This window comes from Aricia agestis, chromosome 6 (assembly GCF_905147365.1).
Source record: "Aricia agestis chromosome 6, ilAriAges1.1, whole genome shotgun sequence".
Lineage (NCBI taxonomy): Eukaryota > Metazoa > Arthropoda > Insecta > Lepidoptera > Lycaenidae > Aricia > Aricia agestis.
In genome coordinates, this window is record NC_056411.1 from 5,358,005 (window position 1) to 5,384,721 (window position 26,717).

The 26,717-nt window shown below is 37.3% G+C and overlaps 2 protein-coding genes across 2 annotated transcripts in view; one reads left to right on the top strand and one right to left on the bottom strand.

Annotated features, from left to right (window-relative positions):
• Positions 1-26,717, top strand: part of LOC121727921 (myb protein) — a 525,795-nt gene that overhangs the window by 468,673 nt on the left and 30,405 nt on the right. The gene's annotated exons all lie outside the window — the stretch shown is intronic.
• Positions 11,649-22,510, bottom strand: LOC121728089. The gene is made up of 4 exons (XM_042116196.1): positions 21,053-22,510; positions 19,289-20,997; positions 18,169-18,406; positions 11,649-11,729 (listed from the first exon to the last, which is right to left on the bottom strand). The coding sequence occupies exons 1-4, from the start codon at positions 22,508-22,510 to the stop codon at positions 11,649-11,651; spliced, it is 3,486 nt and encodes a 1,161-aa protein (XP_041972130.1).

Below are 26,717 nucleotides of genomic sequence, written 5' to 3' on the forward strand. Positions count from 1 at the left end.
GCGTTACTCAGCCTTGATCTTACGATGTGTATGTCACAGTCGATTGGTTAAAAAAGCCAATCAATCAAATCACACGGCTATACATCGTTTAGCCGACTTGTTGACTGCAACGTTCAACACTACAGCTAGATGACGCTTAGCCAACTGGTTAAATGGTAAATTAACTAAGGTGACCATTAGTTTAGTGGTATTATTATACAAGCGTAATGATATGAAGCAGATTAATTGTATTATTCTAACTCATTTTGAACACAATTGCGACAAATACCTTGGTGATGCATTTCATAATCCCGAATTGATGAATAAAATTGAATATAAGTTTAAATTTTGATTCACTCATATGTGCCCCATAATTTCTGTCTCTTTAATAATTATAATTGTAACGTATATTTACGAAAAATATCTTAATACAACCACAAAGCACAGGTTAGTTGACGCCATATTGTAAACAAAACGCACCTAGCGCCACGGTGGTGAGCGCTGAACTAATTCAATCAAACGGCGGGTTTTGAATCAGCTATAGTGTTGAACGTTTTGAGCGACTTCAATATTCAATTAAAAAGCTAGACGTGTGATTGAATGGCGTTGTTCAGTCAAAGGGCTAGCTGTTTGATTGAACGGCTATTTAAACCAGTTGGCTGCGACATGTATAACTGATGACATAATAATATTGCCTCCGGTATCTGGGTGACGCCACCCGCTGAGACGAGCTAAGCGAAGCGCAAGGGCACTACCTACCTTTTCTCGAAGTGTTTAGTAATTTTTTTGAACTCTTATAGAGTTGGTTTCCGATGTACCAAATAGTAAATATTCTTAGGATATGATGTCATTAATAGACTAATTAAACATTATATTTCAAAGTCTCAATTGAATAGCTCTAATACTTTAGATTTTATTGATATCTAAAATACACTAATTTCGTCGGTATGTTACTTAAGTTTAGTATACAACCAACAAAAAAAAATCATAAACTTATAACTTTCGGCCCCCATTCCCTAAAATCCCCCCATTTTAGATTATATGAGACTTACACAGAACTGTAGACAGTTACTAAAAAAATTTAAATAAGTACTTACTTGTAAGTGCTTATTAATTATAACCAACTTATAAAAATAACTTAAATCCCACCAAAGACATTTCTTGTAAAATGTTGCCGAGAGGACCAGGACCACATAAGGTTTACCCTGTAAAAAGATATCAAAATTAAGCACACACACACGGTGCGTGCGATCTACCGCGACGATAGTCTACTGTTTGTTATTTATACTGTGTTTGAAATAATGTGGACTTGTGAAGCTTTTTGCATATCAGCTAAACTAACTTCTCTTGTTAACTATTTTGCATTTTATATTAACTTGAAACAGCACAAATTCAAATAATTCGAGTTTTATCTACAGAAATATCGAATGAACATTCTGCTTTGATTTGAAAGACATCATCACTCGATCTTTTACGGTAGATGCTTAAATATTTAATGTATTTCCCAATATTTTATGCATTTAACTATGTAAGTAAGCATTTAAGTAGGTGTTTTGAATAAAGACGAGTAATGAAGGTGGATGCCAAAGCTTGGCGTGTTTTTGGGGACAATTTTACCAATTTAGCAATTAACGGCTGTTCCCAGTATTTAATCTATCTCTGGTTTTGTCCTACTAGAGATAGGAATAGCTCTTGACATTAGATACATAATATATTTTATGTCAATTCAATGTTAGCTGCGATCAGTTGTATGTCAAACCAGAGATAGATTGAATATTGGGAACGGCCGTAAATAGAGTAAGTAGATGGCATATTTTTTCCTGACAAGAATACGTTTTAGTATTTTGAATGTGAACTTATATTAATAATAATATTAAATGTGTTCTGTCGATTTCAACAAGGCATTAAACTGAGTTTTCATTGCAGCTCATACCAGCTCATATGCATAAATACATTTATTATCACATTTTCAGCTTAACAACGCTTGTTCAGAATCGCCACCTGAATGCAAATTGATAGTTATTGCTCTCATCAATATCAAATTTGCAGCAAAACGGATGAAATGTACTGATTGAAACTAAATTGTGTTGTGTTTTCGCTTGACAAACAGTTTCATAGGTAAATTGATTTGAGGTGACGCGAGCGTGTGGACATGTTTAGGAATATATTATTAATTTATAGATCGCAGTTCGCACACAGCATAACATACAATGATATTCTACTTATAAAGATATGTTATGTCCAGACTGTTTTCCGGCTTAAATCTCTTCCGAACGATTTTCAAATTCAAAATAATTGCAAACATTGACAAAGAGCTATGGCAGATTTTTAGGTAAAAGTTTTTAAAGCGTCTTAGGAACGCATAGCAACCAAAGAATAACATATATTCGTAAATGATTTTCAACGATTTCGTTACATTGATCTAAAGCCAGGATAAAAAGATAATATTTAAAAATAGCTAAAGTGATTTCCTTTTCCAAAATGGCCATTTTCTGTCATCCGATGTTGCCTATAATTATTTTTTCCAATTTAAAATCAAAAAAGTTTTCTATTTGTAATCACATTTATAGTGCTTATATAAATTATGATTAATGTAATTTATTCCATTATTTGTATATTTATAAGTAGATTTCATATGAAATATTGAATAAGTAGTACTTACAATTCATTTTATGCACTGCTATTAATTGTAGTAAAGTACATATTACGAATGTGAAGCAATTTCGAAGGAAAATAAATTCAAGACTGCATTCAGATAAATTCAAATAATTTTACTTAAATGGACTGGACTCAATAAATCCTCATAAGAAACCTTCCTAAAATCTTTTTTCGACATATTAAAGTACACTAAGAAGCCTTTGGTAGCCCTGGCACGACTTATTACTTTTCTTAATTGTTTAATGCAATAAGTGAAAACATGAATTAATTATTCTGTTAGATATAATTTCAAGCTATAAAAGCATGTGATACTTTTTGATGACTGATGTCTCCATAATATCTTCCATATTTCTCCCTCTCACTATTCATAAAGTTCAAGTTATTAATAAAGTTATCACCAATCTAAGTGGGATTCACATCCCGTTGCTTAACTTGTGTTTTCATTAATTATTTTTGCCTAGCAATCGTAACCTCCATTTCTCCATCAGTTTCTTGAATATTTAATAATAAATACATTATTAAACATGGTACATGCATTAAATAATAAGCTACATAAATACATAACCTTCAAAACTTATAAGTATGATAACTCAAAAACCTGGCCTTCTAAAATCACGATTTTTTTTTCTTAAGAATCAGTAATAAATGCTCTTTAAAACAAGGTATATTTTATTCATAGACGCTTACTTTATTTATGACCTAAATTCGTCTATGGGAAGCTGCCATAGCTCTTTGACAGATAAGTGAAACAAAAGATATGAAAAACCATTTACATAAAAAAGACAGTTCTATTTTTAAACGTCGAATCGTATTGCTGTCTCTTTCTTCGCCTGAGCTATGACGAAAATTCGATTTTTTTTCCAGATTGTTCGAAAAATTAATTGAAAATGTAAATAATCGAGGGATTTATTGCAATCAAGACATGTGGTAAGAGATTCCATGTGTTTTGTTTACTTTCGAGTCATAATTGGTACATTTTCGAAACACGCACGACGTCATTTTAAATTTATTTAGGTAAGACAAGACGCGGCACGTTCGTGACTGCGCTCGATGCAGACTAAATAACAGACGGCCCAATTGGGCCGTATTTGAATCTTCACAACGCGCGCGGTAGTAACATATCTGCTTTAAGTTTTTCATCATTGATAACATAGTTATTTCCTGTATGCAAGTCTCACACCCGGTTTCTGAAAGGCTGATCAACACTAAAATTAACTAATCGCCTGTTAAATTTCTTGTCAAGTATCAATTGGGTTGCTAGAAGCATGGTTAGTTAGTTTAATTTATCAGCGCGTCAGTTGACATAGCTGTTCAATTTGACTCGACAATGAGTCAAATTGAACGCCATTTTGGGTTTCCGAGTCAAGCCGTGGTCCGTGATCATAGATTAAAGGTTTGTCAAAAGCTGTGTCAACTAATCGGTAATTGTAGGTGAATTAACTTTTGAATTCAATCGATTTTTTAGGTGAATCTACATTTTCTCTTTGAATCTACGTTACTTTAAGGTTTGAAAACATATTTATTATGAAGTTTTAATAAAATTTCGTAATAAATACGTTGATGATGCAAGTAAACTGTTTTATTTGCAATACGTTGTCAAGTCATGCATTGTTACTACCACATCTATTAATATTTTTTATGGGTTGATGAAGCCTGAAATAAACATAATATTTTATTTATTTATTTATTTAATACTCGTTTTGTTTGCAAAAAATGTATATTATAATCCATTTCATTCTATAAAGAAGAAATAAGGACGATTTTCAGACGGTATCGATATACCGTCTGAAAAATTGAATTTCAAAATTCTGACAAATGAACGAAAATGAACAAATCGCATGTCAAATCAAAATGATCACAGGTTAGTTAATTTTCGTCTGATCAATGTTTCAGAAAGTATCAGATTTGAAATTCCCAGAACATTTTAGACATCAATGACAGTCCGCAATTCCTTCTTTTGACATATTAATATTTTCATTGGCATTTTTGATAGTTAATATCACAACTAATGAACCAAAACAAACAAATCGCTAGTCAAATTAAAAATGATCATAGATTAGTTAATTTTCGGCTAATCGATGTATCAGAAACTCAAATTGATTTGACATCCATGTTAAATTAACAGCAGTGTTAGTTGATCAGTGATTTGACAGATCTTTCAGAAACCGGGTGTCGGTCATTTTTATGTACTGGCCAGCTTAAACTTGAGGCCTAGGCACTTTATTAGGCTAGGTAATTACTATGAGATTCTTTTATTCCGGCCGGCCTATAAATAATAATATACCATTCATTACACCAAATAGACCTAAACATTTTATCGTCAATAGTTCTTACGGCACGCGCCAAAACGTCTTCATAGGATTATACTATAGATTTTCCTTTAGCTACCATTTCGGAGAAACAGTATTGCAGCCGTACCAACACACAGAAGGTAACTTTGTTACAAGCAAACAACAGTATGTTGAGCTTTGATCAACAATACACTGGTAATAATGCGCATATTGGATAAGTTTATATTAAGTAATATTATACTCTGTAATATACATGATCCAGACTAATACATGCGAAATTCTTTGATTCCCGGGAATATAAAGTTAATATACCTAGCGGAATAGAGAAACAAAGGCCTGAGCAAGAGAGATGTCACTATCAGTAACACTGCGTGGTAAAAAGAGACGTGTGATACATGACAGCAGCACTCTTTTTTGACGTCCAGTCGGCACGTGCCGCACGTTGACAATTTAATCTCATAGAAATCATGTTCAATCTGAATGCTTGTGTAAGTGTACACGTACACATATTTTTCACACAGATGTAAACCAATTTTGGTTTCATTTGACAGCTCTAGATTGTTGCTCTATTTCGCTAGGTATATTAACTTTATGGGAAGGACATAGGATACTTTTTATTCAGAAAAAATACGGTTCCCGTGCGATAGCCGAATTTTGGCGCAAGAGAGTTGCAATGTGATAAATGATAATACTTAGGGACTAGGGTGAAGCCAATCGAGCGTAATTTGTGAGTCGTGAGTCGAAGAATTTCGGCTGGCAGAAATTCTGCTGCATTCAGTTTTATACAAAAGTCCTGTTTGATTCACACGTTGTGAATCAAACAGGACTTTTGTGAGTCATGATTTGTACGAAAAGATGTTTACGCGGCCGAAATTCTGCGACACACAAATTACGCTTTATTGGCTGCTAGTGCGGATGTGTCCTTTCTATAGAGTTCACTGTGTAAATAATTGCTGAAAAAATTACCTTTGATTTCTTATGTTTCTATGAAAATGTCCTAACGTTAATCAGCCCATAAAAAATATTAAAATGCAGCCGAACATAGAACCTCTCCTTTTTGGAAGTCGGTTAAAAAGTGGCTCTTTCAGAGCTACTACTTTTTGACAAGTACATTGAAGCGGTTTTCGCTTCTCAAAGAGTCTAATAACGGTTATAAAAATAAGTACACATCGTTTAATATTACCTTAAAGGCCGTATAAAGTTACCTTCAAGGTGATGTAAGGGAATGGCGGCAAAAATTCTCGACCCCGTTTTGCCGAATATTAAGAGGCTAAGGGAAACATTTTCCGGCATATTAGGTTGGTTATATTTTCAGCTTACTGTTGTGGCACAGTATAGTTATTAACAGTACACCATTTTCTTATTTGATAGCCCGAATCGCACACATTATTGTGATTTCTGATAGTTTCAAGCAGCATGTTACGAGTATGTCATATTATTAGCATAGTACTAGCTACTAGCTTATAATTTACTAGATGACACCCGTAACTTTGTTGCGCCAATATTCGTTTATCGCGCGGGAACCGTACATTTTTTCGGAACAAAAAGTATCTTATGTCCTTTCCCAGGACTCTAAATTTTTAGCAAAATCGGTACAGCGCTTTGAGAGTGAAGAGGTAACAGAGTGACAGACAAACAGACGGACAGACAGACACACTTTCGCATTTATAATATTAAAGTAAGGGTAGAATAACTTATAGAGGTTACGCACTGCGTATAATAATTTCTATTATAGCTTACCTTCCTGAAAGAATCAGATTTTCAGGACAAACTAGAGCTTCTCTACTGTATTTATACTGTGGTCATAGATGGTTATAGTGACCGCTGTTATAAAGGAGCCCTTCCTAGTGATGGCCGGATGAGAGCATTTTAATTATAGTTATTTTGGAATTTGTTGGGTCAAATAGGGGAAGAATGCAATAAGTATAAATAGTCTCTGGAAAATATTTTTTTAAACAATAGAGTGTAGCTGGAAGGTAGTTTTTTTTACTTTATTTGCATTTTTGGACTATGGCGCATACCGATACAACGTGAAAACGTGTATCATAATGTTGGCAGACGGTGACTCGCCAACTCTTTGAATGGGCCCCTGAAAATGGTCGCACAACGGTGCACCGAGGCGGCAACAATTACAGAGCGGCTTGAGGCAGGAGAGGTGTCGCTGGACTTTAAACGCCGATCATTTGCACCCTCAGAGGGTCCCATCACGTCGCCCACTCGCCATTTATGCATCACATCCTCCCTCCGAGCCGAAGCTCTTGCGACTCCACTAAGACCGGTTAACGCAAGGCAGAGGTAGGGCCTGATTCTCCGTCAGTGTTCACTCCGGCCGGCTGGTGAAGGCAAGCCGGAGAAGGAGAACAGGGGCTTCCCTTGGAGCACTCGGGTACGTGGGATCGCTACTCCCCAGCAGCTTGCCACAAGCTGCCTTGCGGGCGTAATATTATTATTATATGCTTATTATTATTATTAATAATATATTGACGACCTCTGTGGCTCAGTGGTGAGCGCGTTGGTAGCTCAAGCCGGGGGTCGCGGGTTCGAATCCCGCCGACGGAACAAAAAGTTTTCAATGTTCCCGGGTCTGGATGTGTATTAAATATGTGTATGATATAATAAAAATCTTAAATATATATATACTATATAAAAGTATTAAATATATTTCCGTTGTCTGGTACCTGTAACACAAGTCCTTTAGGTACTTAGCACGGGACCAGACTGACGTGGTGTGAAGCGTCCATAGATATTATTATATTATATTATATCGACGAGACTTATTGTATGATTCTCGCTGGAGAGGCAGCTGCATTTCCCTGAAGCTTGTGCTTCAATACCTAGTGAATTTTCAGCGGTAGAAAAGCATAAACACTCACCTGGAAAGGTTCGGACTGAAGGAAGATTCTCTTCAACTCGGGGCGTCGCTGGTCGCCGGCCGGCAAAGGAAAACCCTTCGAAGACACCTTGGTGGGTGTGAAACTATCGCACCACAAATTCACTAGGTATTGAAGCACAAGCTTCAGGGAAATGCAGCTGCCTCTCCAGCGAGAATCATACATTTTTTATGCTGCCTCCTGTGAGGAATAGGCTATGTCTATACACTTATATTCGTGACATCAAATTTGAATGCTGATGCACAAAGCCACAGCCCACAGGGCTGGCCTCTCAGTTATTGCTAAAAGACATAATATTAGAATATACATTTAGCTATTCCAAGAAAGAACTTTATTCAAAAAGTTTATTTATAACGTTAAAAAGCTCTGGCAATGAAACAATAACTTGAAAGAAAAAATTTAACGAAATTTTCCTTCGAATCTTTGAACAAAGGTTCAGCGTCATAAAGAATGTCCGAAGTTACTTTGCATTCAAAGCCGGCAAGTATTTATTAATTTTACACTTGGAATAATTATTGTTATTTTCGTTAACTGGGGTTGGCTTGATATTACTTTAAAGTTTAAACACTTATACAAGGTGCGCCCCGCGTCATAAATTTTTCCATACAAAGGTAAAAAAGTTACCCTTTCAGCGCTGCTACTTTCACAGCGTACTCTATATAGAGGATATTTACACAAATACACACCCTAAAGTATTATAACGACCTCTGTAGCTCAGTGGTGAGCGCGTTGGTAGCTCAAGTCGGGGGTCGCGGGTTCGAATCCCGCTGACGGAACAAAAAATTTCAAAGTTCCTGGGTCATGGATGTGTATTAAATACGTGTATCAAATAGTAGTAAAAATTTATACATATTATGTATAGTATAAAAGTATTAAATATATTTCCGTTGTCTGGTACCTGTCCTTCAGGTACTTAGCACGGGGCCAGACTGACGTGGTGTGAAGCGTCCATAGATATCATTATTATTATTACTTACTTTTGTTAAACTCTGTATACAATCATATTATAGCATAGCAATTTGATTACGAACAGAAAATACTATATTTTAATATAGGCACATAAACTTCCTGAACACAAAATATCCTGTCGAAATGTTTCTAAATTCCTAACTTTCTGAAAGTTTGTTATAGAATGCATTATTCCAATTGGACAACGCTTGTAAATTCGTACAATTTCAAGTGCAATCAAAACACCTCGAGAGGCCATTTGAATTTGGCATCGGAGCAAATTTAGAGCATACGCTTAAACCGCAGTGCTTGTCCAAGTTAGAGCAAAGCCACATTGCGAATCGCGTTGCGGTGCGACAATACAACGACGTTCTACGGGCTCTCTAGTTGGGTATACATACTTATTATGACTACAAAGCTGTCTCATGTAATCGACGTCGATTGCGGCCAATCATAGTCGAAAATGTCTTTCTATCTCTTCAATTCACTGTTCGTCGAGCATGGGCCTACATGAAGAGGCCGCATAACCTACTACCTAATACTATATATACATAATTATATATAGTATACCTAAACGTGGAGCGGAGAGAGTTGCTTGGTGAGAGGCATTCAATCCCAGTTCGCTCGCTCATATTTCGTTTTTAATTTTTTAGCTCACCTTCAATAAATACTATTGTGAGATACTCTTAAGTTAAAAGCCACGAGTTCGAAGTCTAGGATAATCTCCCCCCCCCCCCCCCCCCCTATATAGAATCCTGTTACATGTGTCACAAACATAACTATGCAGTAAATAGCAATATTGTGTTATTGTGTTTCCTCAACGCACCGCACCGCAACACACAAAAATGGTATGGCCTGACTCTTAGCTACACACATTTCTGGATTCAATTGGGCGCACAATAATTGCGCAACTGCCTTTTCCTCGTTTATAATATTAGTATCTGGATGACCGAGCTTTGCTCGGTATAGCAAACACTCATTGACTTCGTGTTACTTAACAACGCCATCTGCTGGAATAGCTTTAGCTGTTGTTGTGTCGTTAAAGCAATTACTTGCTGACAAAATAGTATTATATTCGCCAATAGATGTCAGGAAGAGTCATATTTTTCAGTTGATCGATTATCGATAAAACACGAATAAAAAGACATTTTCTAAAAATGATTCCTAGCTAGCCTCTACTCTGTCGATTAAAATCTGACGTCATTTTGATATCTGTCATACCGCCCGGCGGCACCGCGACAGACGCGGGTTTCGAGCCGTTAGGTTTAACTAAAACTTGATTTTCTACGATTCTAATAACATTTATGTATTGCTACAATTACTATTATAATTAGAATAAGCTATTTTTCACATTTTCTTTCAACATGTTTGTCAGAGCAACGATTTGAATCTAATATAAGAATTTTAATCTAGGGTACCTAGAATTTATCTAGATTTCTTTACTTGAAATAAAATAAAAGAGGTTTTATTACTTAAATTAACTTTTATTATCATCTTTGCACATAAATACATGAAATAAAAAGTAAACCCCAGATCTCTCCATACATTTTTTTCTCACAACACTTGTTTTCAAAGTGGGTATAAAAACAAAAAAAGGGCGGACCATTTTTTTGTCAACAAAAAAAAGGGTCTTATGTTTCTTACTATTGTGAATGACTCAATAACGTTAGGCAATAAATTAAACACCCAAGTATGTTCTCCAACGTATTCAAGTGTTGATAGTTCCTCGGAGAGTCCCATACATACCTTACCATACTTATAAATTAAACACCCAAGTATGTTCTCCAACGTATTCAAGTGTTGATAGTTCCTCGGAGAGTCCCATACATACCTTACCATACTTATAAATTAAACACCCAAGTATGTTCTCCAACGTATTCAAGTGTTGATAGTTCCTCGGAGAGTCCCATACATACCCCGGCCGATGCCCCAGTCCGCCGGGGATGCGCAAAGCATTTCCCCATGTAAAAAAGGGCATACCTTGATATAAATCTTACTTTTTGGTAGTATTTGCTTGGATTACTTCATAAAAAACTTAAAATCGTCATAATATGTCGATTTTGTGTAATTTCTCCCGATTTGACATGGATTCCATCATTTGTGAACATGGTACCAAATTCGACTTATAACCTACAAACTACAAAGAACATAGCTTTTCAAAGGTAAAATATTTTTTATAAAATCAGTTCAAATTTTGTTTTTTTTCAGAAGAATAATTGATTTAGGTTAGATACCTACTTACTATTCCTCCGCAAACTAATTTTATTGTACTAAATCTAACTTAACTTTATATTAATCCCGGAAACACAGAAAATACCGGTTTACCGGTATTGGTCTAGAGCCAATACCAAAAATACCGGTTTTGCTTAAATGGTTCGGTATTGCGACCCCTAATATTAAATAGTAGTTAAAATTTTCATTGTTGCAGTTAAGGGTGCTGTGGTTGTTGCAACTACGTAAAATGAGTTTTTTTAATAATGTTTTTTGTAAAGAAATTTAAGTATTAAAAAAATCCCTTTTTAAAATTGAGAAAATTTCCTATACGCAAGGGTATATCAGTACACAATTTGAAAAATTCTGCTCGATAGAAAAAAATCTCAAAGATGACTGTTATAACGCTGTTTTTCATAATTAAATCATTTTATGGCTAAATTACACACTTTCTAGTAAAAACAAAAAATGTAACCTAACCTAAACGATTTGATATAGGTATTTGATTTGTGTAATACTAAAAACAAAAGGTTTTTTCTCCTATTTCCTATTATCAAGGCACGCGGCGAGCGCGTAACCGCCACTGTACAAGGTGCACTAATAACACTGCAGTACACGCGCGGACTACCATGGTAGACCAGGGTCACATTTTTTACACAGCGATATTTTATCAGTAAAGCGCGCTAGAAACTTGCCATTCCAGGTAATCCTCGTTTGATAAATTTGACAAAACCTCAGTACCACCTGCAACCTGATAGTCGATTGAAATAATAGTTATTTAACATCAAAAACGCTGGACTACCATAGTAGTCCGCGCGAGTATTGGTGTACTAAATTCAACCATGTAAGTTTTTTTTAATTATTGATTTATAACATTTTTATTGTTTATGATTGTATATTTTATGCATTCATACTAAAATACATTTCTGATAATTTGATTACAAACACTAAAATTTAATTTTTAATAAGATATAGTGCCCTGTACAGATTGACGTCGTAACCATATTCTGACTAACCAGAAACAAGAAAATTTCAAGAAATAATTAAAACCTTAATAAAAATTGCATATTTAACCAGTGTTAAGCATTTAATTAATCAATAAATAAACTTTTTTGTAGTTTTCGCACTGAAAACTTGGCGCCATCAGTGCCGGTTGTCTAATTTCCTCGGCAGGCTTTTGATGTTAATTTTAAAATGGAAAATTGTGATCTAAGTTGGCTGGTGGAACTAAATAAGCGATCAAGAGTAATACAAGTGACAAATATTGACCAGTTTTGTACACCCTAGTCTAGGGGTCACAGTTGTATGGAAATGAGCTAATCCGGTGACTTCTGAAGTTTAGGGTCGTTTATTCTTAGAAAAAAAGAAACAAAATATAAAAATAATTGAGTTTATAAATAGCAGAAATAACTTTTAAGTATTTTATGTAGTATGATTCAGGATTTTTTAAGAATCCAACACGATTTAGCCCCACCAATAAGACGTATGGGGCAATGTCAACGCTGCATGTTAGCCCAAATTTGATCGCCAAGAAAGTGGTGATAGATTTGTTATTTCTGGTTTTATTCTGACCTGTAAGTAGGATTGTATCTCGAATAACATAAAACGAACAAAATTCTAACTTATTTTAGTTTCACGGAAGGAATACACATGTTTGATTTCATCAATACGATTTTTGACACATTTTCATAGAAATTTACAATTTTTGAGATTTTTCAGTAATTTAATAATTAATTAAATAGTTGTTGATTATAAAAGTAAGTTAATTAATTATATATTTTTTTATTTGTCATTTTAATAAAATAATAATTATTATGAAAAAAATTAAGATTTTTAGATGGCCTACCATGGTAGGCCACGCGAGTTCTCGTGTAAAAAAAAGGGGCGCGTGTACTGCAGTAATAATAATAATTGAAGACGTGAGTGGAAGAATCGAACAAGTAACATTTCGTAACATACGGACAATAACTCATTTTTCCCTAATTATTTTAATAATACTTGTGACTTATCTACTTCATAACCAAGCTAAATATAATCCATACTTTTTCTATTTTAAATATTTTTTTCCGGCCCTAAAGCCTCCATTAAAACAAAAAAAACGGGAAGTTTTTTCATGTTACTTACCCTATTCATCCACTCACGTCTTGAATTATGAATGTTATTTTAATGTCCTTTACGTCGATATTCGTACTGACAGACATCGACCTGCTAATTTTAGGGACTACTGGGCCTTAACAGCAAAGTTACGTTTTAGCAGATAACGCTTAGTGTAGCATAGTTTTAAATATTAATTTATAAATTCAAACTTTCACACCAATAAATCGCTTTTAAATTGTTAAGTACAAAATAATGACGCAATAGTTCTAGCACATTGAAATGAGCGTCATTTTAATTGCTCTTAACGGGGATTTTCATCTGTTAGAGCACTTAACTCGGGATTGAAATAATTATAATTAAATTCATATTATGTTTTGATTTCAATGCATTTTTTAATAATAAAAAAATATTATCAGGATATCTATGAGCTTTGAATGTGAGTGAAAATCAACAATGAATAGACGCCAACAAACGCCGCCATTCGGTTTGGCGATTACTAACTTTGAAACCGGAAAGACTATCTATGTAATTTTTAATTAATAAAATTAATCTTTTTTATCGCTCCTTGCTATGAGGAGAGAGGACAGACGGACCGACTTTTGCATTTATAATAATATTATATAGTATCACTAGCTGTCCCAGCAAATATTGTTATGCCATATAAAGTATTTCGCTACTATTACATTATTGAAGTGACTAAATAAGTATGTCACCATGGTAACGTCCATCGCTATCCCGTCGCACAAACAATGGTCGCCGTCAGTCTCGAGTTGTAATAATTTACTATTATTTATTCAACAAATGCACTTATCAATATAAAAAGTACCCAGTTGCCGATTCTCAGACCCACTGAATATGCATATAAAATTTGGTAAAAATCAGTAAAGCCGTTGCGGAGGAGTACGTTATCTAACATTGTGACACGAGAATTTTATATATTAGATATTATTATTTTACTTTGTATCTTCGGTCATAAATAAAAGAACTGCATCAGAAGCGATCTTGTTTATTTCATACATTTTATATCGGTATCACACACAACTTGTGTTTATGCATCTGTTGACTTCGTACATATTATAGTCGGAAAACATGTTAAGTGTTTAGGTGTAATTGTAGGTATATCGAAAATAGAATTATTTGACAAGATAATTATCTTTCTGTGATACGATATCATATTTTTTCCGCACGTCCCTTTTAATTGGTTGAATGATATATTTTCATTCATGATACCAAAGAATTATTGGCGAATTTTTTATTATACAGTAAACCTTAGTTTCCATCTGCAGATCGAACTAAATCAGATAGACATATTGTGTTTAACGAAAATAAAATAAATAAAAAATGTTTTATTTCTGAGTAGATTTTAAGAAAATACTTTCAGAATGTTAATATTAGCTACGGTGCCTACCACCGGTTCGGGAACTATCCCGGCGAGAAGAACCGGCGTAAGAAACTCGCACGGGGCCCACTTTTTTTACCAAAAAAAAGTGAGGTAAAAAAATTAATCTTTTAAAATAAAATTTACAATGCTGTAACTTAAAATTATACAATGTCAACATATATACATAGTAAGTCATGTACAATAATGTAGAAGTAGCCTTGTAAGCAGCCATCCTACTCCCAAGATGTGCCATCATTTATGAAATCATTGACCTTATAATAGGCTTTGGCACACAAACGCTCTTTGACTACTTTCTTAAATTTATTAATGGAAAGATTTTTAACGTTTTCTGGGATTTTATTGAAAAGGCGTATACATTGACCTTTAAAAGATTTACTGACTTTACTAAGTCTGATCACTGGCAAATCTAGCTTGTACTTATTTCTGGTGTTTCTACAATGAATGTCACCTTTGGCTTTAAATTTACATATATTTTTTCTAACATGTATTACATTATCTAAAATGTATTGAGAAGCTACTGTCAGAATACCAATTTCTTTAAACTTTTCTCTCAAAGATTCAAATGTAGACATTTTGTAAATCGAACGTATAGCTCGCTTCTGCAGCACAAATATAGTATTAATATCGGCAGCGTTTCCCCATAAAAGGATACCATATGACATTCTACTGTGAAAATAGCTAAAGTATATTAATCGTGCAGTGTCTTCGTCAGAAATTTCCCTAATCTTTCTGACTGCATATGCTGCAGAACTGAGTCTATCTGCGAGTTTAGCAATATGAGGACCCCACTGTAATTTACTATCTAGTGTAATACCTAAAAATACAGTAGTGTCCACCAAATTCATTTTCTCATCATTCAATAGTACATTGGTTTGAACTTGCCGTACATTGGGCAAAGTAAACTTTAAACATTTAGTTTTCGTAGAATTCAAAAGTAAATTATTAACATTAAACCAATGTACTATTTTTGAAAGAGTACAGTTTACCTCGTCGTAATTAGACTGTTGTCTCTTCACTTTAAAAATAAGTGAAGTGTCATCAGCAAAAAGTACTATTTCATTATCATTATCCTTAACTAGATAAGGTAGGTCATTTATGTAGACGAGAAAAAGAAACAGGCCTAAAATAGATCCCTGTGGGACACCTAATTCTATTTTGGTTCCATTTGATCTCTTATTATTGATTTCAACCCTTTGAGTCCTATTTTTGAGGTAAGATGTCAAAAGGTTGAGTGCTGAGTCCCTTATGCCATAGTGGTGTAATTTCCTAATCAATGTAGCATGCTCGACACAGTCGAAGGCCTTAGAGAGGTCACAGAAGACACCTAAGGCATCCTGCGATCCCTCCCAAGCTTCAAATATACTACATAGAAGACCTATACCAGCATCCGTTGTGGAACGACCCTTAGTAAAACCGTATTGATTTTCGTGTAATAAATTATTTGAATTAAAGTGTACCAATAGCTGTTTTAAAATTATTTTTTCAAATATTTTGCTAAGAGTCGGTAAAATCGATATAGGTCTGTAATTTGTCGGATCAGACTTAATTCCCGCTTTAAATAAAGGTATAACCTTGCTGTGCTTCATTAAGTCAGGAAAAACACCATTCTCTATACAGTTATTAAAAATCATTGCTAGATGAGGAGCTATGATGTCAATTACTGATTTAATAATTTTTGTAGACAATCCCCAAAGATCGGTGGTATTCTTAATGTTTAATAATTTAAAAGTATCAATAATGTCTTTGGGGTCAATCTCTCTAAACTTAAAATTGACATTACATTCCTTTACATTATCTTTGAGTAGTTTTTCGGCAGCTGCAGGTGAGGAGTTTAAGTTTTTCGTAGTTGAAACCGGAATGTCAGCAAAGAATTTTTCAAAGGCTGTCGCAACTTCTAGGTCATTGGTAATTTCTTTATTTTCAAAATACAGTTGAAAATCCGAGCTACGACAGGTGACGTTTCCAGTCTCACCAGCTATTACCTTCCAAGTAGTTTTAATTTTATTTTTGGAATTTTTAATCTTTTTCTTTATGTACATAGCCTTAGCAGATTTGCAAACTTTTCTAAAAGTTTTAGAATAGTTTTTAACGTATTCTTTAAATGCTACACTATTATTAAAACATTTTTCTTCATACAGACTATACAATCTTTGCCTGCTTATTTTAATTCTTGCAGTCGCCCATTTAGTAAAATTATTTTTCATTTTTTTATTGTTTCTAACCGTTACTGAAGTAAACACACTGTTAAATTGGGTTCTTATTATCTTAAATAATTTATTAAAAGCTTCATCTGAGCTATTCGACCCATTCAATAATTGAATACTTGAACTTAGATTATTTCTAAACTTCTCAATGCGTTTAGTATTCACAGGAATAAATACAAGCTTTTCCTCTAAGTTATTATCACAATTTATATTAAAAGAAGCTAACTGTCCACAGTGATCAGAGCTAAGCTTATTTATTATTTCTTTTTTTTTGTGGAGTAATGTCAGTAAAAATATTATCAATACAAGTGGCCGTTGTATCACATACTCTAGTTGGCTCATAAAATAGATTAAGAAGATTATATGATTTAAACAAAGATGTGAATCTAATAGTGGTGGGGGTCGAATCTAATAAATTTATTTTTTTTTTTTTTTTTTTTTTTTTTTTTTTTATTTCGTCCCCCTAACATTATCAGGGCTATTTATTTTCTATTTGTCTATACATACAATCCAATTCCAATAAAAATACAAATGATTCCACTAAAATAAACAATTAAAATAAAATACAATTAAAATGTCAAATAATAAAACAACGGCACAAATATAAAACCAAAATTACAGAGACTATCCTAATATCACAATTCACAGCTTAAAATTAGATCCTAATTATTGTTATCACACAAAATACTACCGTTACGCTTATTTACTACACCCACGATTATCCTGCAAAAAGCCAGGAAGATATCCCGCTTTTTACCCCCCAGGATGGATGGCAGATTCTCACCCGTTATCGATGTGCCCAATTTCGGCTCAATATCGTATCTATTGCTAGCAAAAATTGGGCACTCGAGTAGCAGGTGAGGAACCGTCTCCTCAACTCCTGGCTGACACAGGCAGGACGGATCCTCCTTCAGCTTGAATCTGTTCAAGTAGAAGGCGAATCCGCCGTGACCGGTCAGAATCTGTGTGGTGTGGTGTGTGATGTCTATTTTCTGTACTATTTTGTATGCAGCAGCAGCGTCTGGGAAAAAGAGCTTCGTGACTCCGGCCGTCCCTCCCACTTCATATCTCCTGTTCCATTCCTCAATCGTATCCTCTCTCAAGATACGCTTGACGAATGAAACAGGACACAGATCGTAGTCAGGTTTCCTTCTCAATTTCAGCGCGGCCTCCTTGGCTAATTCGTCAACCCTCTCATTCCCTCTCAACCCTGCGTGCGCCTTAATCCAAAACAAGGAGACCTCCCGCCTCTGCAATGCAGCTTTTCGGAGGGCCGCCCTTGTTTGCACTGCCAGGGGATGAGGGGAACTAAGGGTGACCGCCTGGAGAGCCGATCTGGAATCACTAAGGATACCGACCTTTGCCATTCCACTCTTGCAGGCTATACTTACTGCTCTTTGGAGCGCTAGAAGTTCGGCTTGGTAGACGGTGCAATACGGCGACAAGGCAAGCTTGACGGCCTTTGTCTCGGCCTCGCCCATCCATACGGAGAGTGCGGCTCCGACTCGACCCTCAATCTTGCTGCCGTCCGTATAGATCCTATGGATGTGGCTATCAACCACATCGGCATACGAGTCCTCATCTACCATCCCGAACCTCAGCTCTACCTGCTCTGCCGGATGTGGGTCCTCAATCGCGGAAGCCACTCGTTCCACCTCCATGTCCCCCAATGCCGGGTATGACACTCCCTTCTTGATCTCATAAAGTCTCGATGCTTCGAGTATTCTGAGATCAAGAGGGAGTATTCCAGCCAACAGCAGCGCGGAGTTCAGAGAGACGGTCCGATATGCTTTGCAGATCTTCAAGGCAAAACTTCGTTGGACGGAGTTGAGCCTCTTTTGGACCCCCATCTTTTCCACAGTGGGTGCCCACGCTGCTGATGCATACAAAATAGTCGGTTCTATGACCGCTGTATATATAATTTTGACTACTTGGGGGTTAAGACCCCAACCTACTCTGGCTGCTCTGGCTAGCATTTTGTAGCGAACAATGGCTTTTTGGTACACGTTCTTGACATGGTGGTTAAAAGTTAGGCCGCTATCTATTGTCAATCCTAGTATTTTTATTGATTCATAATACTGGATATCAACACCCCCCATTGCGAGTCTCGGTCTATCATATTTTAGTCTCCTGGTGGAGATCAGAGCACAAGTTTTTTGTGGAGCGAAGGTTAACTTATTGTCTTTTCCCCATTTTCTAATTTTTTCAAGTACTGCGTTCGCTTTACGCTCTATTTCTATCGCAGTATCGCCATCTATCACCATCACAATGTCATCGGCAAAGGCTTGGTTAAAAATATTCATTTCCTCTAACATCCATAGCAGAGGGTCCAACAAGAGGTTCCACAGGATGGGTCCACCGATGGACCCCTGCACGCACCCCTTGTCGGTATCCCTGCTCACTTCCACACCAGCATATCTCACATTTACACTCCTTCCACTCAAGTAGCTACTGATCACCCGCCTCAGGTTCCCCGGACACCCAACCTCAGCCAACCGAACCTTTATGGCCGGCCACCAAGCACTATCGAAGGCCCCCTCTATGTCCAGTGATACCACAACAGAAATTTTCTTCTCCTCCCTCTTCTTTCTGATGTGGTTCACCAACCTATAGAGGGCGTCTTCGGTGCTCCTTTGGGGCATGAAGCCATACTGGTTGGGGCTAATCTTGGGCAACAGGTAGAACCTAAGTCGGGAGACCAGCATCTTCTCAAAGATTTTGCCGAGAACAGGAAGAAGGCCGATCGGTCGATAGGCTTTTGGTACCCGGTATGATTCCCTGCCCGGCTTTCTCAGCACTACCACTGTCGCCTGCTTCCACTTTTCGGGAAAGTAGCCGACAGTAAGGCACTTATTTAACAGGGCAAGGAACCATTCCGGGTTACAATCTACAGCGTGCTGGCAGATGTCGGACGTGAGACCGTCCGCCCCGGGGGCCTTTTTGGGGTTGAAGGACCTTATGGCTCTCTTCAACTCCTCGATGATGAAGGGAGGGTCGTCCGGGCCCGTCGGCGGTTCGGAGTACAAAGACTCTGCACGCCGGCGCGTACGTCGATGTTCCTCACTTTCATCACTTTCCAAGTCCGCGGGGTAGAAGGTCTCCGCCAACAATTCTGCGGAGTTTCGGGCGTCGAGAGTCTCACCGCTCCTTGTTAGGGGTAGATCCTCCTCCCTCCCTCCGACTCTGTTCAGCACCCTGTAGATGCCCTCCCAGACCCCCTCCCTATCCTGTTTTCGGCAAAACTCCTTCCAGCTCGCTACTTGAGCCTCTTTCACTGCCTTTTCATACTTCTCTTTCGTTTCCAGGTAAAGTCCAACCACGCGGTTTCTGCGATCAGGCGCTGCGTTCCGGATCCTGCGTTTCCTCGTAGCGACTTCCTTCTTCATCTGCGCGAGCTCATCATTCCACCATGACAAGGTGAATTTTTGTGTGTGTTTTTTGGTCGGCATAGTGTCTCTGCATGTCTGTGTTATGACTTCCGTGTATCTGTCTATTGCTTCATCTATTTGTTGTGTGCTGTGTATTGAGTCCATCGCTTGTAGAGTCAATTGTCTGTCTGACATCAGCTGGGTCAGTTTCTCACGAAACTGAGTCCAGTTTGCCTTCTGTGTGTTAAATATGCGTGTGGTACGTATTATGTTCGTGCCTGTGGATTTCTGTTGTCTGATGCCGAATGATATGCCGTTGTGGTCCGAGCTCGTCAGACTCTCCTCCACCTTCCAGTCGCCCACTCGGTCCAGCAGATCGTCGGAGCACGCTGTCACATCCACGTAACTGGAGTACCTTTTTCCCCCTCTGACGGTATCGAAAGTTGGGGTGTCTCCGGTGTTGAGTATATGTAGACTCATTGCTTCCAGTACAGCAGACACTTCCCTTCCTCGCGGATCTTCCTTATCGCCACCCCACCACGGGCTTTTAGCGTTCGCGTCGCCTCCCAGAACCATCTTATCGGATCCCAGTTCCCTTCCTATCCACATAAGATGGTCCAGGTATGGCCCTACAGGCTTATCGGGCTCGAAATAAAAGGACACTACAATCATCTCCCAGGCTTTGGTTCGGAGGGTGGCCACAACAATGTTGTTGTTGCTGAGGCGTGTGTGTAGTTCGACATCCAGTGTGTCGTCGAACACCACAACACACGCCTTGACCACGCCGTCCCCCGGCCCATCGCTCTGGTAGACCCTCACTCCATTGTATGTCCTCATACTCCGGGCCCCACCTATGTAGGGCTCTTGCAGCAGCGCTACGCTAGCCTTACGCTTGGTGGCCTCGAGCAATAGCTCCTTTGTGGCGAGTTGGCTCCGCTGGAGATTCGACTGCAAAATTCGGTACTGGAAGTACTCGTCGGGGACAACCTTAGCAATACGATACCGCCGATCTAGCTAGAGCGTCCCACCTCTGCCTTTCTGAACAATCCTTATCAAGGGCGCTGTGCTCCACACTACCTTTCTTGGCCCTAGTGCAATTTATGCACTGGGGCGCTTCTCTCCGCGGCCACTTGTCGCAAGCGGTCCTCAAATGAGGACCGGCGCAGTGACTGCATCGTTCCTTCTCCTCCCTACACACCCTCTTCGTGTGCCCATAGCCAAGGCAACGGAAGCACTGCACCAACGGACTTTGATCTTCTACTCGCACTCTGCCCAACCCTATGTGGGCGTATCCTACATTCATACATCTCTTCCACACTTGTGGGCTAACTCTAACTACTAGGTGGTTTTGTAGGGGGTTCCTCGCTTTCATCCCAAACACTATTTCCACCTTTTTCTCATCCCCCTTCAGGCCTTCAAAGATGTCCGCGTTCTGGTTAGTGAACGCGGTGACGAAGTCGGCTATGTCAAACTTCATCACATCCCTGAAGGCCAGGAGGGGGTTTTTATTTTTCACATCTTCTACGATCAATCCCTCATTCTTTTTCAGTCTTTCTTTCACCTTGTTCCTTTCCTCTTCACTCACACATCCGACGACTACCCTTCTGTTTTTGACCTTCCTTGTCCTTTCCACCTTGACCCATCCGTCCTTTGCATCGACAGTCTTCCGGATTTTCTCCATCACCTCATCTCCTGAGTCCTGAGTATCTTTGGAGGACACCACCACTGAATGCAGTGCCCTTGTCTCGGGGGTTCGCTCAGTGATTCCCCTCGAGACAGCGGCCGCATAACTCGCTGGTTTAGCGACAGTTGTGTTGTTCTCCAAAAGTGTGCTCAGTTTGTCCATTTTTACCCTATTTTCCTCCATGCTTCCCTTCATCTCCTCCATTTTCTTCATCATCTCTTTTATCCCTTTTTCTAATACTGTGTTTTTCTGTTTCAGGCTACTCACCAGTGCGTCGTCTGCTGCATTCGTCATGTCTACGGGTAGCTGAGGGGGATGTAAAGGGTCCCTCCCCAGCTCTCCGCTGGTTCCTGCCTTCACGCTGGTGAGTTCCATCTCCAGTTCTTTTATAATTTCGAAGAGTCTGTCTACCGATGCTAGAGCGCCTTCTTTTAACTCAGTTTTAAAGGTCCTGCAGCTATTTATGCAGTGCTTTGCTTTCATTAGACAGGCTTCACCTTCTGCCGTCTTTGATTTGTTTTGATTTGACAGGCTTTCAGGCTTCTCTTTTTTAGTTGCTTTTCTTGCTTTGGGTTTGGGCGCTGATGGATCGTTGTTCGCCTTCGTTTGCTTGGGGGATATGGCTTGCAGGCTTAAGGCCTCTATATTGTCTATACTTTTTCTTACTTTAGAAGGTTCTGAGGGTTGCGAGAACGCTTTGCCCTCATTTACCTTGTTTTTAGTTGGCGGGGAAATGGTGAAAGTATCGCCTGCACTCCGGCGGGGTGTACGAAGCATATTGCCTAATGGGGGGACTCGTCAATTTAGGATGGCAATTTAAAATGCAATAAGATACAATTGTAAAATTAAATTAGGTTAAAATTATAAAAATATGTCAATAAAATAAATTAAAGTAATATAAAAAACCAATTCAAATAAATGTCAAATATTAAAATGTCAAAAATAATTCCTAAAAACAAACAGTTGCCCCAATAGGGGGTTCACTGACCTATACTAGCTACGATAAATATATTGTAGTGTGTCTTTATGGTCCCTAAGCGCTATACAGAACTAATTCTATCAACTACACTTACAATCTAAAGCAGTAGCTCCAATAGGAAGCTACTGGTCTAAGTTATTTACAATTTGTACCTTAGGTTATAAGCTTTGTTTTCAAGTGCAGCTCTACTGATGTGGCTGGTGCGGGGACTTCTCCAGGTAAGTGGTTTTTCTCTATTTTCAGGTGTTCGAGGTGTTCAGAGTGCTCCAGGCGGTGCGCAGTCGCAGGAATGGCGTCCCGATGCTGACTGCAGTGCTGGTACTCGAAAACCGCGGCGCTTTAGGAGATCCCAAAACTGGTAATTAGGAATTCCCTATTCCAGGTCTCCAGGTGTTCCCACAGGGGCTCCGCTCTCCAATCGCCGATGCAAATGACGTGGCGACTTCCAGCAAGCAATTTCTAATTTTCTTTCTTTTCCAAGCCCGTTTGGTGGCGTAATTGTGAATTACTCATAAGAGTAATTGCTTTTATATTTCAGCAGGCGTTTTCAACTATTAAGGCGCTCTTTGTAGTTTGTCAGCAGTTTTATAAAAGGGTTTTGCTATATTTTCTTCCCAGGCGCTCAAATATTGGTAGAATTTATGTAGGGTAGATAAATAATAAATATATTAAGACAATTCCTTTTTTGCGATATATATCTTGTTTAAAACTCACAAATTATTTGAAATCCAGTTCGCACACGCTGTTTTCTAGTCCTGGTCAAAATTTTTCCACAAAATAATCACTTTTTATGCTTGAAATTGATTTTTAATTGAGGAGCAATACGGCAATGCACACACACCTTATCAGCCTGTAATAAATTTATATTGAAGTCACCACAGACTATAACTTTTTTATTAGATGCACATATTTTGTATAGAATTTGTTCCATGACTTGTTCGAATGAATCATATAATCCTGATGGAGGCCTGTATACGCTCACAATAATAAGATGACTCAACTCTATACAGGCTACCTCAATAATTCGTTCAGTGGAGAGACTAATAATGTCTTTACGTTCCTTGAATTTAATTTTTTTATTGATTAATATTAAAGAGCCACCTCTTATGGCCTCCTCTCTACTGAACGAACTGGCAATCTGGTGGTTACTGAAATTGAAAATGAGTTCATATTTTTTGAACCAATGTTCAGAAATACACAAAATATCAACGTCAAATTCCTTTAAAAATAACTCAGTTTCAAGTTCCTTACCTACCATTCCTTGTAGGTTTTGATGCACCAGATTGATTACATTACAATTATTATTACTTAAATCTTTGAAGTTTTTAAAATTTTTATTCAAACTTGAGTTATTATAACTCAAGTTTGAATAAAGAGGCATTCTCTATTGTCTTATTCTCTAATTTAAATGGTTATTTGGAACATGTTCCAATTCGTTAATACTATGGTAAGTATCCTGCTCAATAAAAGCAGTAGTCGTAGAAGCCAAATTCTTGGCTTGTGAAAAAGTAAAAATATTAAATAGCATACCAGCTACATGTCGCTTACAGAAATTGGATAATAAATACTTATCCAAGTACATGTTACTTAATTTAAAACTTAAGTTATTTATATCCACAACCTGACATTTTTGTGGTTGTGGGTCATTAATAACTATACAATTGTTATTAACAGCATTAAATAGTAGGCTGTTTAACTTATATCTACATACATTTTCTTCCATATTAGTTCGTGGGCACATTTTTATATAAGGAAAAGTAAACAATACCAATTTTTTTATATTTTCAATTTTAAACAAGGATTCTAAAAGTACTGTCATTTGGTATTTGTTTAATTTCCCTCTTCTCCCAACTAGAATAATAAGTGTTGTGTTAGGGCAATATTTTTCAGTTAGTGCCCTTCGTACTATATCCTTATAAGTGGCTCCGGGCATACAAATATTAGAAACTGCCTGTCCTTTGCATATTCTACTTAAATAAGTACCTAAGTTCTGTCCTAACTCATCACTAAATAACCTAATATTTGATTGGCTTTCAGTATGTGCCTTCTCAGTGGAACATATATATGATATATTAGAAACTGAATGATCCACCTGAAGTGAGGAAATGTTAAGTCTCAATAAAGAATTAACACGCTCCTCATTGTATCGAGTTACTTCAAGCAAATCATCCATTGCCAATATATGTGCCTGAATTTCCTTTTGTGAAGATTCATACTTTTTTGTCAAACTGTCTAAAGTATCATGTAAATAGGAAATTTCTAACTGAAGGCTGGATACATCGGCCTCATAATCACATTTTGTCTGTTCTAGGACAAATTTACAATCTAACAAGTTATTATGCAATATTTGGTTTTGTTTGATACTGTTTGCTAATCTGTTCATAATGTTTTTGTTTTTCATTGAGAGTTGGCTATACTTTTTGATACATTTTTTAATTTTAATATATTTCTTTAATTTTTTCTTACTGTTCATTTTAAGGGATGGTACTGTATCATCACAAGTTAAGTCTATGGTAGTAATGTCATTGCAAGGCACTGATAATTTCACGTTTGGAATAAGTTTCTTGAACAGGTCTTGTGTTTGACTGTAATTATGATAGTCTAGCTGGTCTTCAAGTTTCCTAATATACTCCTCAGCATTTTTGATGATGAAAAGATCTTAAAAATCTGGTAACCTTCATCCTTATAGAAACTTTAACTTAACAACCTCATTTTACCAATAGTTGTCAATTATTGAGGATGAAAAAATATCGGATTTGACACTAGTGATAGAATTGGAATTTTTTGTTCTCTTGCTGTTTTACATACAATAAATTTTTACGTATTAAAAAGTGTTGTTTTAACAACATGTAAAAAGTCGGGTCTGCGCCTGGACCCTCCCGATTGGGCACTATCACTGACTTATTTGAAGTGGAATCAGCGACCCCAATGCGGGGAAAAAGAACTAATCTGACGTAAAAATGACGTCTGAAAGTCGCCATATTGGCGCTGATACCAGTAGTGAGAGTACTTGGAACTAATACTAGTGATGGCAACCAATAATGATTAAGCGGCCATTTAATATCTATCTATGGACGCTTCACACCACGTCAGTCTGGCCCCATGGTAAGTACCTGAAGGATTTGTGTTACAGGTACCAGACAACGGAAATATATTTAATACTTTTAAACTATACATATATTTAAGATTTTTTTATATGATACACATAATATTTAATACACATCCATGACCCAGAAACTTTGAAAACTTTTTGTTCCGTCGGCGGGATACGAACCCGCTACCCCTGGCTTGAGCTACCAATGCGCTCACCACTGAGCCACGGAGGTCGTCAAAATTTAGTTCTCTTCCCCCGCATTGGGGACGCTGATTCCGCTTCAAATAGGCACAAAAAGCAGGTGGGTATCATAAGTCCAGCGTACTTGTATAATGGAGGTCAGTGGGCACTGGGCACTATAATATCACTTCTGCGCACCCAGATTTCGATGAAACTGGCTTCCGTCACTGAAACCGGTGATCATTATTGGGTACGGAACCCTAGCTAATTAGCTGGGGAATAACCAGTTCATGTATTCTCGGTCCTCGCCACATTTTCCTTTCATCTCGTCCTCGGAGACTCTTTAAAAGGCTCGAGACGTGTTTAGAAAAATATTTTAACCCTGCTGGAAAAATATTTTCACCCCGACGCAAAAGTGTTAAATATACGAGCATTTTAAAATGACATTAGAATATTATAATTAAAGTTTTTTTTTATTTATTAGCAGGATGTGGCTAGAGACTTGAACAATATAATACGTAATACGCATCATATATTTTTTTAAGATAAATTGTAACTAACACTATTACTTACACTACTAACTTAGTCTAAGAAAAATTGTTACTAACTAAATAACTAACTCTTATGGATGAATAATGTCCGTAATAAATGATTATTATTATGTTTTTTGTAAAATTGTATGCCCGCAACTTCAGTATACCCCAATATATAAATACGGCCAAACAACTTCA